Source organism: Nelumbo nucifera, chromosome 3, assembly GCF_055504915.1.
Source record: "Nelumbo nucifera cultivar China Antique chromosome 3, China Antique-T2T, whole genome shotgun sequence".
NCBI classification, from domain to species: Eukaryota; Viridiplantae; Streptophyta; class Magnoliopsida; order Proteales; family Nelumbonaceae; genus Nelumbo; species Nelumbo nucifera.
In genome coordinates this window covers 103,816,302-103,831,081 of record NC_142651.1, presented here as the reverse complement: position 1 = coordinate 103,831,081, position 14,780 = coordinate 103,816,302, and the positions used below count along the sequence as shown (strand labels likewise).

The 14,780-nt window shown below is 41.7% G+C and overlaps 1 protein-coding gene across 2 annotated transcripts in view; it reads right to left on the bottom strand.

Moving 5' to 3' along the window:
• Nucleotides 1-14,577, bottom strand: part of LOC104598905 (uncharacterized) — a 64,930-nt gene extending 50,353 nt beyond the window's left edge. The window contains exons 1-3 of one of the 2 annotated variants that reach the window (XM_010261194.3): nucleotides 14,314-14,577; nucleotides 4,778-4,898; nucleotides 4,573-4,640 (exon numbers count right to left, since the gene is read on the bottom strand). In XM_010261194.3, coding sequence (XP_010259496.1) covers nucleotides 4,573-4,640; nucleotides 4,778-4,898; nucleotides 14,314-14,324 — 200 coding nt within the window. In that variant the 5' untranslated portion in view covers nucleotides 14,325-14,577. The remainder of the gene's footprint in view (nucleotides 1-4,572; nucleotides 4,641-4,777; nucleotides 4,899-14,313) is intronic. The other variant, XM_010261196.3, reaches the window with a different exon arrangement.
• Between the last annotated feature and the right edge of the window lie 203 nt (nucleotides 14,578-14,780).

Sequence of the window (14,780 nt, the reverse complement as noted above, 5' to 3'; positions counted from 1 at the left end):
TTTAGTCTCATTGATAGAACTTTTTCCAAAAGCTTGTAGGGACTGCAAATTAAGCTTATTGGCCTAAAGTCCTTTATGTTTGTAGCCCCCAACTTCTTCTGTATTAGTGAAATAAAAGTTGCACTTGCTCTCTTATCCACTGTTTTGTTCTCACAAAACTCATGGATCATCTGCATGAAATCATTCTCCAAGAAATGCCAGCATTGTCTTAAGAAGTTGAAATTGAAGCCATGAGGCCCTGGAGCTTTGTCTCCATTTATCCTCTTTAAGGCCTCCTTGACTTCTCCTACTTCAATCTCCCTCTCCAACCACCCAGCTGCCCTTTCACTCAATTTTCTTGATTCTACATCCCCCAAGGATATCCAACACCATTGCCTCCCTGAGTACAGCTTTCTATAGAACCCCACCACTAGCCTTTGAATGCTTTCCCAGTTCTCAGCCTCCTCCCCTACCTGAATTCTTGAAATCAGGTTTCTTCTCTTCCTTCCACATGCAAAGGCATGGAAGAATGTTGTATTTTTATCACCATCTTTTAACCACAAAACCCTTTATTTCTGCCTCCAGCTCACCTCTTCTCTCAGCAGCAACCTCTCTAGCTCCCTCTCCAACCCTTCTTTCTCCAATCTAGCTTCTCTAGGAAATATCTCTCTCTCCTCCTCTAACCTGTCCAGTCTAGCAATCATCTCCAACACCTTTTTCCCACCTTCCTCGTTCCCAATCTCTTCCTATCTTCTTCCCCTCAACTCTTCCTTAAGAAATTGTAACTTTCTCACTACCCTGAAACCAGATGGCCCCTCAACCTGAAAAGATTTCCATTTTTCTTCTGCCCAATCTACAAAGTTAGGTTCAAGCAGCCAAACAGTTTCAAACCTGAATGGCTTCAGACCTGAAATCTGTCCAACCTTCTAAGAATAGCTGGAAATTGGCCGTTTGACCAAGTAAAGTTTCCCCCATTCAAAGGTAGATCAAACAATTCCAAAACATTAATGAGCTCCTCAAGTCTCCTCATCCCCACACTGAATCTTCTCTCTCTTCCCCCTTTCATCTCATTCCTTCTCCTAACAATGTTGAAATCCCCTCCCACATACCATGGACCCCCCAGCTCTGCCTTACCCTTCTCCACTCCTCCCAGAACTCCGCTCTTTCTCCTTCCTCATTCAACCCGTACACATTCGTCAGTCCCCAAACCCACTCTCCATTTGTCTCATGTAAGCAATTTGATACCAAATATCTCCGAACCCACTCCCCAAATGTTTTGGAGGTCCCTAGATCCCATAGTATGACTAAACCACCTAGCAACCCAACCGCTTTCAGCTCCATCCACTCTCCCCCATCCTTCCTCCACAGTTCATGCAACAGATTTATATTGAAGGCCTCCAACTTTGTTTCCTGTAAGAAGACTGCATCAGGCTTCTGTTTTCTTATTAGATTGTGAACCAATCCACTCCTCCCAGAACTCCGCTCTTTCTCCTTCCTCATTCAACCCGTACACATTCGTCAGTCCCCAAACCCACTCTCCATTTGTCTCATGTAAGCAATTTGATACCAAATATCTCCGAACCCACTCCCCAAATGTTTTGGAGGTCCCTAGATCCCATAGTATGACTAAACCACCTAGCAACCCAACCGCTTTCAGCTCCATCCACTCTCCCCCATCCTTCCTCCACAGTTCATGCAACAGATTTATATTGAAGGCCTCCAACTTTGTTTCCTGTAAGAAGACTGCATCAGGCTTCTGTTTTCTTATTAGATTGTGAACCAAATCCCTCCTCTTTTTCTCCCTCCATCCCCTGGCATTCCAACTTAACAGCTTCATCTTTCCCCACCCCCCTCCTTAAGTTGCTTCCCTCCGACTAGTGCTCACTCTTCAAGCACAACTTGGTCTTCCTCTATTCTTTCTTCGTTCCAACTTTTCTCCTTCTTGCTTTCTTCTCTTTTTTTGGACTTCTCTTCAATTTTTCTTCTTTCAAACTGTTCAACTACAATCTTGACAAAGCCTTCTCTTCCCCAAAAGAATAGTCCGAGAGACTTCCCTATTGTTACATCTCTGTTAACTATCCTTCTCAACTCCAAGTCCTTTCCTTCAGCTATCACTCCACTTCCTTTCCCTGCCTCCCCTCCCTCATCACACCCACTAATCCCCAAGTCCGCCAATTCCTCTGAAGTCATTTCCCCTCCTAATAACTCCTTCTCCCCCCCTTTTTCTTTAAACAGACCTGACAATCTCCTCCTATTATACACCCTCTGCTGTTCCCTGGAATCCTCTGCTTCCCTGTCTTTTCCTTTTCCCCTCACAACCCCTATTACCACTTCCCCTCCCTCTTGCTGACTCTTCTCACTTCAGTTGGGGTTGTTGAAGAAGAAGCAGTGTGACTTACCTCGTCTGTTTTGTCTACTGTTTCAGAATCGATAGACTGAGGCACAGTCGCTACTTGTTCAGTTCATTCCTCCCATCTTGGAGTCTCTGCACACACTGCTTCTTCAATAGAAGTATCTCTGACTTGTTGGACTTCGACTACTAGTGTCAAGGCTGAAACTTGTACTGTGCAAGGTCCTTGAGGTTCTTCTTCTTCTTCCTCCTTCCTCTCACCTCCATTGAAGCCTTCCCGTCTTTGCTAAATGTCGTTATCACCCAAACCCACTCCTCCCTCCCTTTCTTACTCTTTGAACACCTGTCTCTTTGCTACTGGTTTTCTTCTTTCCAATTACACCCCTCCCTTTCTTTACACCTAATCCCATAGGACGAGGATGCTTTGAGTTCCTCGAGCCACCATGGGCCCCACCCATAAAGTCCTCCTTTCCCCTCCCTTTTGTGGCATTATCTCTTCACCGCTCCTTTTGTCTTTTTTTTTTTGTGGCTTTCCAGCTCCCTTCCCTCCTTCCTCTCTATGTACCACGTCAGATGACTTAAAAGTATTGTCTTGCAAAATTCCATTTTTACCCTTTGACAAGTTCTCTTCGTCTTCTTCCTTCTCCCCCCGACTGTTGATTCCTCTCCCTTTCTTCTTACTCCCTCCCCTGCTTTGACTAAGAGCTTTGGCCCTTCCTTTGTTCCTCTGCTACTCTAGTCTGATCAAAACTCCTCCAACCTAAGAACGTGAAATCGTCAATGATGAGGGGTAATTTGATCCGACCTGTTAGCACGCGGACACGTGGATCAACCTAAGGACATGGATGACGACTCAGCATTTCCTGCCACCTCAACAGGCCAGATCAACTCGGGCACCTCGGCCAAGACCGAGGTCCGAGCAGCCTGTGATGGCCCAACTTGTTGAGGTGACACATAGTCAGCTTCTAGAAGCTAGCCAGTTGTTTCCAACCTCTCCAGGATCACGCTACACATCCACAAGCCTTATCCTTATCCCGCCCAGATCAGACGGACTCGATAAGCCTTATCAGCTCACACGAAGTCCACCTCCGAGTGCGGAACGGACTCCTGGTAGCACGGGTCGGGGATCTCATAGGTGTTTCGTAAGACTTACGGCAGCTCACCTATATAAGGACTCCAACCCCAATGCTACAAGGTACGCGCGATTATCGGAGTGTCCATGCCGGGTAAACCACCTTGGGTCCTCTGAAGCATACTTTCCTTGCAGTTTGACCGGCCAACTAAGCAGACCAACGTCCGAGTTGCCATCCATCTAGGAACGTCCAGATCGTGCACCATCAGTCACCTTCGACCAGAATCCTCAGGTCATACACATCACCTGTGAACATCAAATTCACCAGATTTGGGACATCTGAAACTTCCTCCACCGCTACTAGAATTCTTGCCAAGTCTAGGTTGTCCCAAGATCTATCCCTATCATCAAATTGCAGGAACTCCCTGCAATGGTTTCCTATTGCCTCAAAAGTCACTATACTCCAAGCATGCAAAGGGATACCAGCTACATAAATCCATACGGCCCTTTTCTTTCTTTGATATGACAAAGCTCCAGCCATTGGGAACCACCAATCAAGTCTAAGATCGAGCTCCCTCTCCTTCGCTCTCTCTTGATTCATAACAAGCTCTGCCATCTCCTTGCTGTGAAACATAAATAGGAATAAACCCCTGTTTAGCTTCCTCACTCCCTTTAGCTTCTCCTTCCCCCACTCTATAATCGCCCATACTTCCACCTTCTCCACATCTATGTCTATAACAACAAATCTACCCACTAAGCTTGCTCCCAACACCTACATTCTCTCCACCACCTTCTCCACGTCCACCTCAATTATTTGAACTCTGCAATAAGTTCATCCACTACTAAGCCAACAGCAAGAATCCCTTGGAAGCTGCCAAATAATTTAAGTAAGCAAATGTATCCAAACAACTTAAAGTACAAAGCAAAATAAAGAAAACACTTTATTTGATGAATAAATTGTTACCTCTCTTAAAAAAATGAATAAAGAAAGCTTTCTTCTTATGCAATTGCAAGTAGGTTTAAACTATAAAAACGGTCACAAGCCATCTTCAGTAAATAGGACCATACCAGCTCTATAGGATCAGAAACTAAGATAATATTAAACTGATCAGTGACTAACAAATCGTTATCCGAACTAAGAAAAGAAAATAAAAAGATATGAGAGATAAACCATTTTGCAACAATCAGAGGTGATTTCTTTGGTAGCAGATCATCCAAAATTGGTTCCAGGCCTGGGTACTGCAACATAGAGGAACTTATATCAGCACATGACTCAATTAAACTTAGCTCAACCATAACCCAACCATTTGGGTTCAGACACATGAAACTTGTCCTGCCATTCTTCTCTTAAAACCATGCTTTTACATATCTAATACCAAAGCAAGGAAAAGTGCAAGGCCAGCTGCAATCTGAACCTCATCTGCAATACTTTGCCGGATCTTCCGTTGTACAGATGCTTTCACTTGATTTTGTGAAGATATATCTTCAGAGGAGAACCTACCAAAGATAAGGAATAAATTTGTTGAGAATAAAAGCAGTTAACAAGATGGAGCCTAAATGGTTTCAAATTATTTCCATGTTGCTTCTTTTTTTTTACAGCTTGAAAAGATCAATTACTCTTTTTTTCCACCAAGTGGGCAATGGTAATTAACCATTAAAAAATAATCATAACAAACAGCATGATCACCCATCAGGTAAAAAAACAAGAACTCATACTGTTTAACAAATATGAATTCTGAAGACTGGGTTCTACTTCTTTTCCAAAGTTTCAAGTCTTTTATGGACTTATTAACCAAACCTTTATAAGTTCTAGGGTCTCAAAATTTCAAGTAGTCGACTTCTGTCACATATTAATGTTGTTAAAATCTTATGGTTTACGATGCGATTTACAATTTGAATCATGACTCCCAAGGGTTTCAGTTCGAATCTTATACATAAATCCTTTTCTGCAAAAATCTTACAATTTTTGTTTGAAACTTACGATTTGATACATAAATCTTATGATTTATATGATTCCTATGATCATTGTGATTCAAATCATTTCCATTAAAAAGTAGTTATCTACTTTGTCATTTTTGTTTTGATTATATTTAGTTTTGTCAAGGGTGACTTGTTTTAAAGACTTTATTAGAAATTGATTTATTTACAGTATTTAAGTCCATATATTGAGTTTATTTTCTATCAAAGATTGAATAAAGAGCCATTGTATGGGGATTATTTGACTTTCAAGTCAAACTTGATTATATCATCTTAGACTTCTATTGTATAAGTGGTAAATTCTGTTGTTTTAGGTACATATATGGTAGATATAAAACTTAAATATAGGATATAACACTTTTTTAATATATATTTAGCCTTTTTGCATATGTATACTTAATTTTTTGACAAATTTGTAAAAAATAGAAATAATCTTACGATTTACGATATGATTCACGATTCAAATCAATTCAATTTTCTCATGATTTACGATACGATTACGATTTTCAGAACATTACACATATGTGAAACCTGCATGCATGGCAACCCAGATGTGTGATGATTTGAGTAGGATCATCTTGGCAATTGCTGGCCTCTTAGAGATTCTAACTCAATTAGAACTGAGGTTTAAACCTTCTTACAGTCTACCCTTCCCAAGACTCAAAATAGCCAGGAGTGACAATGGGTTAAAAAAAAATATTGAAGGGATTTACTCTCTTCTCCCCTTAATTTGGAGAGGTTCATAATAGAAAGTGACTCCTCTACCAATAATTTTGTTTTTTGGCAAATAATGTAAAAAATTATACCAATAAAAGGGAGGGGATGTAAGATTATACCAAAGCTGAAACAGACCATTGTCTATAGATTAATTCATCCCAACCCCATATTAAGCCATAAAATATAACATTGTTGAAATCTTTCAAAACAGTGGACCAACTATAAAGGATATATGTCACTAGTTCTGTCCACCACATTGATCTTTCAAGTTGGAGACCCTCAAAAGTCCATCAGAATTTGTCCATTCCATTCCTTCAAAGTAGTCAACATGCTGCAAATGTAACAACTTCTACAGTCAAAGCTGAGGCAGACCACGGTCTATAGATTAAGTCATCCTAACCCCATACAAAGGTGCTCAAGCCATTGCTTGCTGGCTGAGAGCAGCGAAGAAAACTACAGGGTGCTCCTGCACAATCTGGCTTGAGATCTGTAGTTTGCACCGTTTGCTGGGTTGCGTGCAAGCTGCCCCATCTCCCAACTCATCTGGAGAATAAATTGGGCCCTGAGTTGATGATCTACTTAGTTGATTCAAGATCTGAGTGACTCGCCCCATTTCAAAACAGTGGACTAACTATAGAGGATATATATCTCATGGACCTTATTTACCACCTTGGTCCTTTCAAGTCGGAGACCCTCAAAAGTCCACCAGAGTTCGTCTGTCACATTCCTTCCAAATAGTCAACACACTGCAAATATAGCAACTTCTACAGTCAAAGCTAAGATGAAGTGATGAACCCCATAGATAGCCATGCAATGTAACATTGTTGAAATTTTTCAAAACAGCAGACCAACCATAAAAGATATATCTCACTGACTCTGACCATCACCTTGGTCCTCTCAGATTAGAGACCCTCAAAAGTCCACCAGAGTTTGTCCATTTCATTCCTCCCATGTAGTCAACATACTGCAAATGTAGCAATTTCCATAAAATCCTTCTTCTCAAACAAAATTTCTATGACAACCATCTGTCGGGGGGAAAATTGACACCCAAACCAATAATATATCACTTTTTTTTAAACTGTAAGGTAAAGTAATTTCATTAATAATCTTAAAACCATACAACCATGGAAACCCCTGTACAAAGAGAATCTGTACAAGAGGAAAGAACCAGTATACCCAGTACAACCAGCCCCAAACCAAAAAGACTATAAGCTCCTTACAAAGAGGAAATCTTGATCAAAAACAGAACATGAATGTCCGTTTTTGAACAATGAGTGATTTGCCAACCAGGAATGCACCATTCCCAAAATCCTTCTATACACCTCTTCTTTTGTACTTTGTCTCTCTTCAAAATTCTATTATTTCTTTTGCACCACACTGCCCGGAAAACTGCTGAAGGGAGCATGCTCCAAGCTAATTTTCCAGCCCTGCTTAAGCATCTTATGAACCAAGCCCCTATGAATCCCTTCACATCAGCCGGGAAACACATTTTAACGCCAAACAAATCCAACAGTCTTATCCAAACCAGTAGGTAAAATCACAATGTAGTAACAAATGGCTAGAAGATTCCACACTTCCATTGCATAGTGTGCAAGCCATATCCACCACCTCTATACCTCTTCTAACTTTTTTTTTGGATCAGTAAAAGAGAGTTCCATTAAAATGAGAAAAGAATACAGATTATGAGTAGCCTCGGCTACCCCACTAAAACTTAAGATGCCACCTATCACTTTTGGTTTTTCATCCTTACAACTGAGCCCAAAATCAATGATCCCTGTTTGCCCCTTGTTTTGCTAGCTGGTCTGCAAATCCATTTGCCACTCTTGGAGTCCATTGAAATAATAACTGCATGTCCTTGGAGAGGCTTTTAACCTTCTTGATATCGTTTCTAAACAGCCAGGGTGCCTTTTCAGTTTTCTTAGCCAACTTATCACTACTTTGGAGTCGCCTTACACAACAAGCTTTCTCACCCCCAACTCCTTAGCTTTTTGAATCCCAAAGACCACTGCCTTTAGTTCAGCTGTAGTGGAATCACCCATACCAAAAGGGCCTGAGAACAGCCCCACTACAATCCCCTTGTCATTCCTATATACTCCTCCGATTCCAGATCTTCCCAGGTTGCCAAAGCTGCTTCCATCAAAGTTTATCTTGAGGAAACCTGATTTGGGGGGTTCCCATTCCTTTAAGACCTTCTTCTTAACAGCTGAAGAGGAAGCAACTTCTCTCCAGTTTCTGACTATATCATCCACTGTAAAGTCTGAAAATGACTTCATAGATTTTACCCATGGTGTTACCTTTATCAAAATCCTTTCTATTAATTCTTCCTTGCATCTTTTCTTCTCTTCAAAAATTCTCAATTTTTTCCTCCCACAGCACCCAAATTACTGCTGCCCTTGTGCATTTCCATAGTGCTCTCCCTCTTCTTTTTGGCCATCTGAATGTAGAAGAATCAAACAGCCTTTCCAAGTTCATCGGAGTATCCCACCTGCACCCAAAAAGATAGAAGAGCCAATCCCAAATACTGTTAGCAATAGGACAGGAGACAAGGATATGATAAGCAGTCTCACCATTCGTCTCACACAAACAGCACCAATTAGGTGAAAGGCACCAGCCAGGCCTCTTCCTCTACATCAAATCATATGTGTTGATTGCACCATGGTGTTTCCCACGGTTATCAACCCTAGAACTAAAGGGAACACGATGGTGTTTCCCAAACTGACACGACTCACAATCCAAAACAAAAAGCTGACTCAAGGATGGAACCAAGGACTTCAAGACTTTGAGCGACGGATGACCAAATTGGCAGTGCCACTGGAGAGGAGAAAGAGATGACTGGAGAGCTGTTGAAGTTCTACCACCACCACCGTCAAGATAATACAGTCCACCTGCTTCATGCCCTCCACCAATCTTCATCCCCGTCTTGAGATCCTGAAAGACACACATAGAAGGATAAAAGGTAATGGAGCAGTTAAGTGATTTGGTCAGCTTACTAACAGACATAAGGTTAAAAGGCAATTTAGGAACATACAGAACTGATGAGAGGGATACAGGATCTAGGTCAACATTACCAACACCACAAATTGAGGATGTGGAACCATTAGCAAGGGTGACAGATTGTGATGTTGAGCAATGAGATAAGGAGGAAAACACACCTGGAGTTCCAGTCATGTGATCGGAGGCTCCAGAGTCAATGATCCAGGGATTGGGTGTAGATGCCAGACAAGCCATACCTGAGTGAGCAAAAGTCACCGCGTTCTGCTGTGATTGGATAAACCTCTCATATTCATCACGGGGAACACTCACCATCTCCTTCGTGGGACCATCTGTGGATGTAGGAGGCAACTGGTCAGATGAATGATTCTCCTGTCTAAAGCTGGAACTTGAGTCACCGGTCGCGTTGGCTCAGGTTGAGGGAGGACCATGTAAATCATAACAATAGTTGATGGTATGTCCATCCATACCACAATGAGTGCACTTCCTCGGGCCTGAGCTACGTCCTCTACCACGGGCTCCCCCTGAATCTCTGCTCCCAGTACGACCACCACCACGATTATAAGTAGACCCACCATTGCCACTTCGGCCATATGCAGAACCACTACAAACACCACGGCCAGACTGAGCTCCCCGAGCTCCACCTCTACCACCACGGCCTCTCGATGCAGCAAAGGCAGATCTATTTGAGATATTAGAGTTCTCAGTAGATCCGATAGAAATCCTCCGAAGTCGAGCAAATACCTCTTCTAGGGACGGAAGAGCTGATCCCCCTAATATCTGAGCCCGTACTGGTTCATATTCAGACTTTAGTCCCACCAAAAATCTAGTTACATCAAGTTGCTCTCTCTGTTGTTGCTGAATCTTGACATCAGAAGTGAGAGGATGATAGACATTCAACTCATTACGTATGTTCCTCATGTTGGCATAGTACTCCTCAAGACTCTAATTGCCCTGTTGCAGATTAAAGTACACTTGATAAAGCTGATAAACTCTGGTTGTATTGTCCTGCCCCGAATACAATTTCTTCGCATGGTCCCACACATCTTTGGCAGTATCAAGGAACATGAAGTTCACACTAATCCTGGGTTCCATACTGTTCCACAACCATGTGATGATCTGAGCGTCCTCTTGCTCCCAGTCTTCATACTCGTGAGAGTCAGAGGAGGGTTTCTCCTCTCTGATGTGTTTTACCTTCTTCTTTGCCTTCAGAAAGACTTCAACGGATTTAGCCCAAGGCACATAATTCTCTCCATTTAACTTAATGGAGGTCATCTGAACATTTAGGTAGTCTGTAGGCACCATCACACTAGGTTTATAATCATTATTATCTCCCATTATGTTATCACCAATTCTGCACACTTGCTGAATTCTGTTATCACTGAGATCTGCACACTACACACCACTAGGTCACACCCGTCACACTGATTGCAGCACTAATTGTTGCTGGAATGTGTGCTCTTTACACCACAAACCCTAAATCACACCTGTCACACTGATTTCAGCACTTGTTGTTGCTGAAAAGTGTGCTCACACCACAAACCCTACTCCTACAACTACCTGAAATCTCACCACTATATGATCATATCTCTTCCTTCAAAATGCACAAAGAAACCAGCATAAACCCTAGCACTTACTGGGCGAAACCCTAGCAAATGGTCTGAAACACACCTCCTATTTAATCCATAACAGATATCATGCACGGAAATCTCTTACCTTATCGTTGAAGTAACACCCATGCGAGCAGGAGAGCAATCCACACACAACAGCCGCTTCACACACAACAGCCACACACAGTTCGGCCCTCTATTCTTCCTCTACTAGGAGAGGGCGATCTCAGAAATCACAGCAACCGACCACATACGACCTGACTGGAGACATAAAGACCCCCAAGGGAAGAGGACGATCACTCCTTTTCAGCCCTTTCCCTTATCTCCAATCGAACACAGAAAAAAAGGAGGAAAACCCTAGATAGGGTGCGCAGAGAATGAACCCTAGGCAAGCAGAAATCTAGGCAGATTTAACCTAGCTCTGATACCATGTTATAATTCAAGTCTGCCTTAGAGTTCGGCCTAACTGAGTTCAGTTATGTAGAAGAAGAAAAAGTGATAAAAAAAGAGAGAAAGAGAGAAAGAGAGAAGAGAGAATTCTGGTTCGAACTGAAAGAGTCAACATGACTTCTCCCAGTCAGCCAGTAAGTATTTATATTATTATTAAAACATAACTGAAAAGACCTATGTGCCCTTACTTAAGTTAAGAGCACATGTTTCAACACAACATTACAGATCAGCAACATCAATCAAGGTATAAAAACAGAAATACCCCTACGCTAACAGTCTGCTTCATACTTTATACCTTTCAAAAACTGTGGATGAATTTTCTTAATTGCCTTCCAATTGAACACCCATAAGAGGACCTTCTTCTGCCTCCCACTCCCTGCTACTGGAACCATACTTGGATACAATAACCTTCTCCATAGACTGTCCGGTTGGTCATTGAATCTCCACAATCACTTCCCTAACCAGGCAATGTTGACCTCTTTTACTGATCTGATCCCTAAACCCCCATTTTCCCTGGAACAACAAACTTTATTTTGACTACTCCTTCCACCCCCTCCATAAGAAGTCTCTCATCATTCTTTCTAACACAGCAGCCCTACTTGCCAGAACTGGGAAAGTAATAAATGGGAAGGGAAGACAAAACACTTCTAATTAGAGTGACTTTGCCCCCTTTTGATAAGTATTTGATCTTCCAAGAAGCCAATTTTCTAGCCACCTTTTCAATGATGGACTTCCAAATGGTATTGAATTTACAATTTTCACCCAAAGGCATACCCAAGTATTTTGTTGGGAGTTTACCAACTTTGCAACCCCAATCATCAGCCCACGCTTCCAAGTTTATAACTTCCCTGGCAGCCAGTATTTCACTCTTTAGAATATTAATATGCAAATCAGTGACCACCTCAAACCATCTTAAAATTGCCTTCACATTCCAAATTTGCTCCCAAGAAGCATCACAAAAAAAAGAGTGTCATCTGCAAATTGCAATAGAGCAATCTCCACATCCCCATTTTCTACTTGGAAACCTTCCACTAGCCCTCCCAGTTGGGCTCCCTCTACAAGCCTAGAGAGGGCTTTTGTCACAGAAATGAATAGAAGTGAGGAGAGGGGATCCCTTGTCTTAGACCCCTAGAACTCCAAAACAACCCAAAAGAACTCCCATTTACAAGCACTAAGAATGATGAGGAAGATGAGCACACTTTTATCCAATTTCTCCATTTCTTGCCGAAATTCATCCTCTTTAACATGTAGTCCAAGAACTTCCAATTCACATGGTCACAGGCTTTCTCCATATCCACTTTACACAGAAGACCTGCACAACCACTTCTTCTCCTTGAGTCTATTATTTCATTTGCAATGAGCACTCCATCCACAATCAATCTTCCTCCAACGAACGCACCTTGAGATTCAGCAATCAGACTTGATACTACTTTTGCATTCTACTTTCCAAAAGTTTTGCTAGTATCTTGTACAAGCTGCTCACTAGACTGATGGGCTAAAACCACTCAACTCCACTGCCCCTTTCTTTTTTGGAATTAAAGTGATAAACGTGTGGTGTAATTGTGTAAACTTCTTTCAAGAGCACCCCTTTCATGAAACTCCCTTAAGGCATTCATTACATCTTGCTTCACGATTCCCCAACATTTCTTATAGAATAAGAGTGTGAACCCATCAGCATCAGGGCCTTAATCCCCCTCTAAACCTTAGATCACTTCCCACACTTCTTCCTCAGAAAAGGATTTCTCCAGGTCTCTAGCTTGATCAGCCAAAAGGGATTCGAACTACAGGCCATCTAAAACAGGTCTAATCCTCCAATCTTCCTTATAAAGAATAAAGATTCTCATAGAACTTTGCAATGTCTTTTAATCTGCCCTTCCTCCTCAATTTCTACCCCTTGGACCTCAATCTTTTTTATTGTGTTCTCCCTTCTTCTAGCACTTGCCATTATATGGAAGGATTTGTGTTGTTGTCTCCGTCCTTCAACCACAAACACCTTGACCTCTGCCTCCATTTGATCTCTTCTTAATAAGCTAGTTTGTCGAACTCCCCTTTGGCCAAATCTTATTTTCTTTCCTCCCTACTTATGCTACCATTCTCCTCTGCCCTATCGATTTCCAAAGATCATATTCTTCCAGAGTCCAGACTAAGGTTCAAAGTTGTATCGTTCCGGGACCCCTCCGATACGCCCCTACAGTGGGTGTATCGGAGGTCTGACCGGTTCAGGGGGTAGAGGAGACCTAAACCAGCCCCCCTGAACCAATTGCGGAAAAAAAATTAAAACAAAACAGATCCAAAATGTGTATCAATTCGCCCGATACGCCCCTATCGGCGTATCGGGCGTATCGATATTTTGAACCTTGGTCCAGACCCATCTCTCCTTTGGCTAAGTTTGGGAAGAGTGCATATACAATATGTTCAGTGCAAAACCTTGTATACATACAGTATTTGTAAAACTTATATTTGCACTTTTCTTATTTGTATTTGCCTGTTCCCAAATTGAAGACTTTAGTTCAAGAATTCTTTCTCTATCAAGTTTGTAGGGGTTGAATTATTTTTTTCCCGTATGGGTTGAATTTTGGAGGTCCCAACTTCTTGAACTACAGGATCCTTGTTATACTCCAGTTACCTCTAAGGAGCAAGGGCAATGCCTGCTTCAGTACCAAACTGCTATCATTTGTTTCTTGAAGTTTTACAGAATCAGCCCATAAAACTATGTATCCAGCTTTTACTTCCCTCTTTTTCCTCCAAATAGTTCGTACTTTAAAAATGCTACAGCCAACATGTTATGCTATAAGGCATGCTCATATAGACCCTGAATAGAAATAAATAAGATATGCAACTTACTCCAAGCATGCAAAACATACCCACTCGTTTGGTAATTGGTAATCGGAAAAAGAATGTACGGTGTAAAAATATTTACAAAACATAATGCGGAAAAAAAAAACATGAAAGTATATCCCTTTGAAACCCAAATTCGTTGATCTAGATACAATTCAGTCGCTCATATACCAACAAGTTTATCATAAAACATAGATCTGTAAACCTAAAACTAAGCAAATCTATAAAGAAAATGAGGGGCCAATAAATGAATATTTATTTTCAATACTAATTAACAACAAGCTATAGAGAGACACAGTAAGGGAGTTCGAACTTCGAAGAGCACTCACTTCTTGAACATATTTGCCAATGCAGATAGAAACGAAGAGTTGTCGATTCCCGCGCTCGGTAATAATTAATTAATTAATTGACGAGTCGTAATGGTTTCCACACATGCGGGTTCGCTTCGAGATCGTTCAACTGGTTTCAGTGGAATTCTAGGCTTATTGCAACCTTGTTACAGGTCAGTGATCGAGCGCCTCAGGCTCAGGCTCAATATTTGAAAATAGAAAACGAAAGCGGAGCAACTCTTGACGCGTGATTCTTAAGCGACGAAAGTGAATTAATGATTTAATGTTAATTAATTAATAGGGAAAATCTTAAAGCATGGATGATACTTTCACAAATCAAAATCGTGGTATGATTTGCGGATGGTGGGCCGGGCCCAGTGGGGAAGGTGGTTGTTTCCAACATATCAACTAGTTGTTTCTTGTGTAGTGTCGCCCATGGGCTATGACCCACGGAACCGCAAACTCTA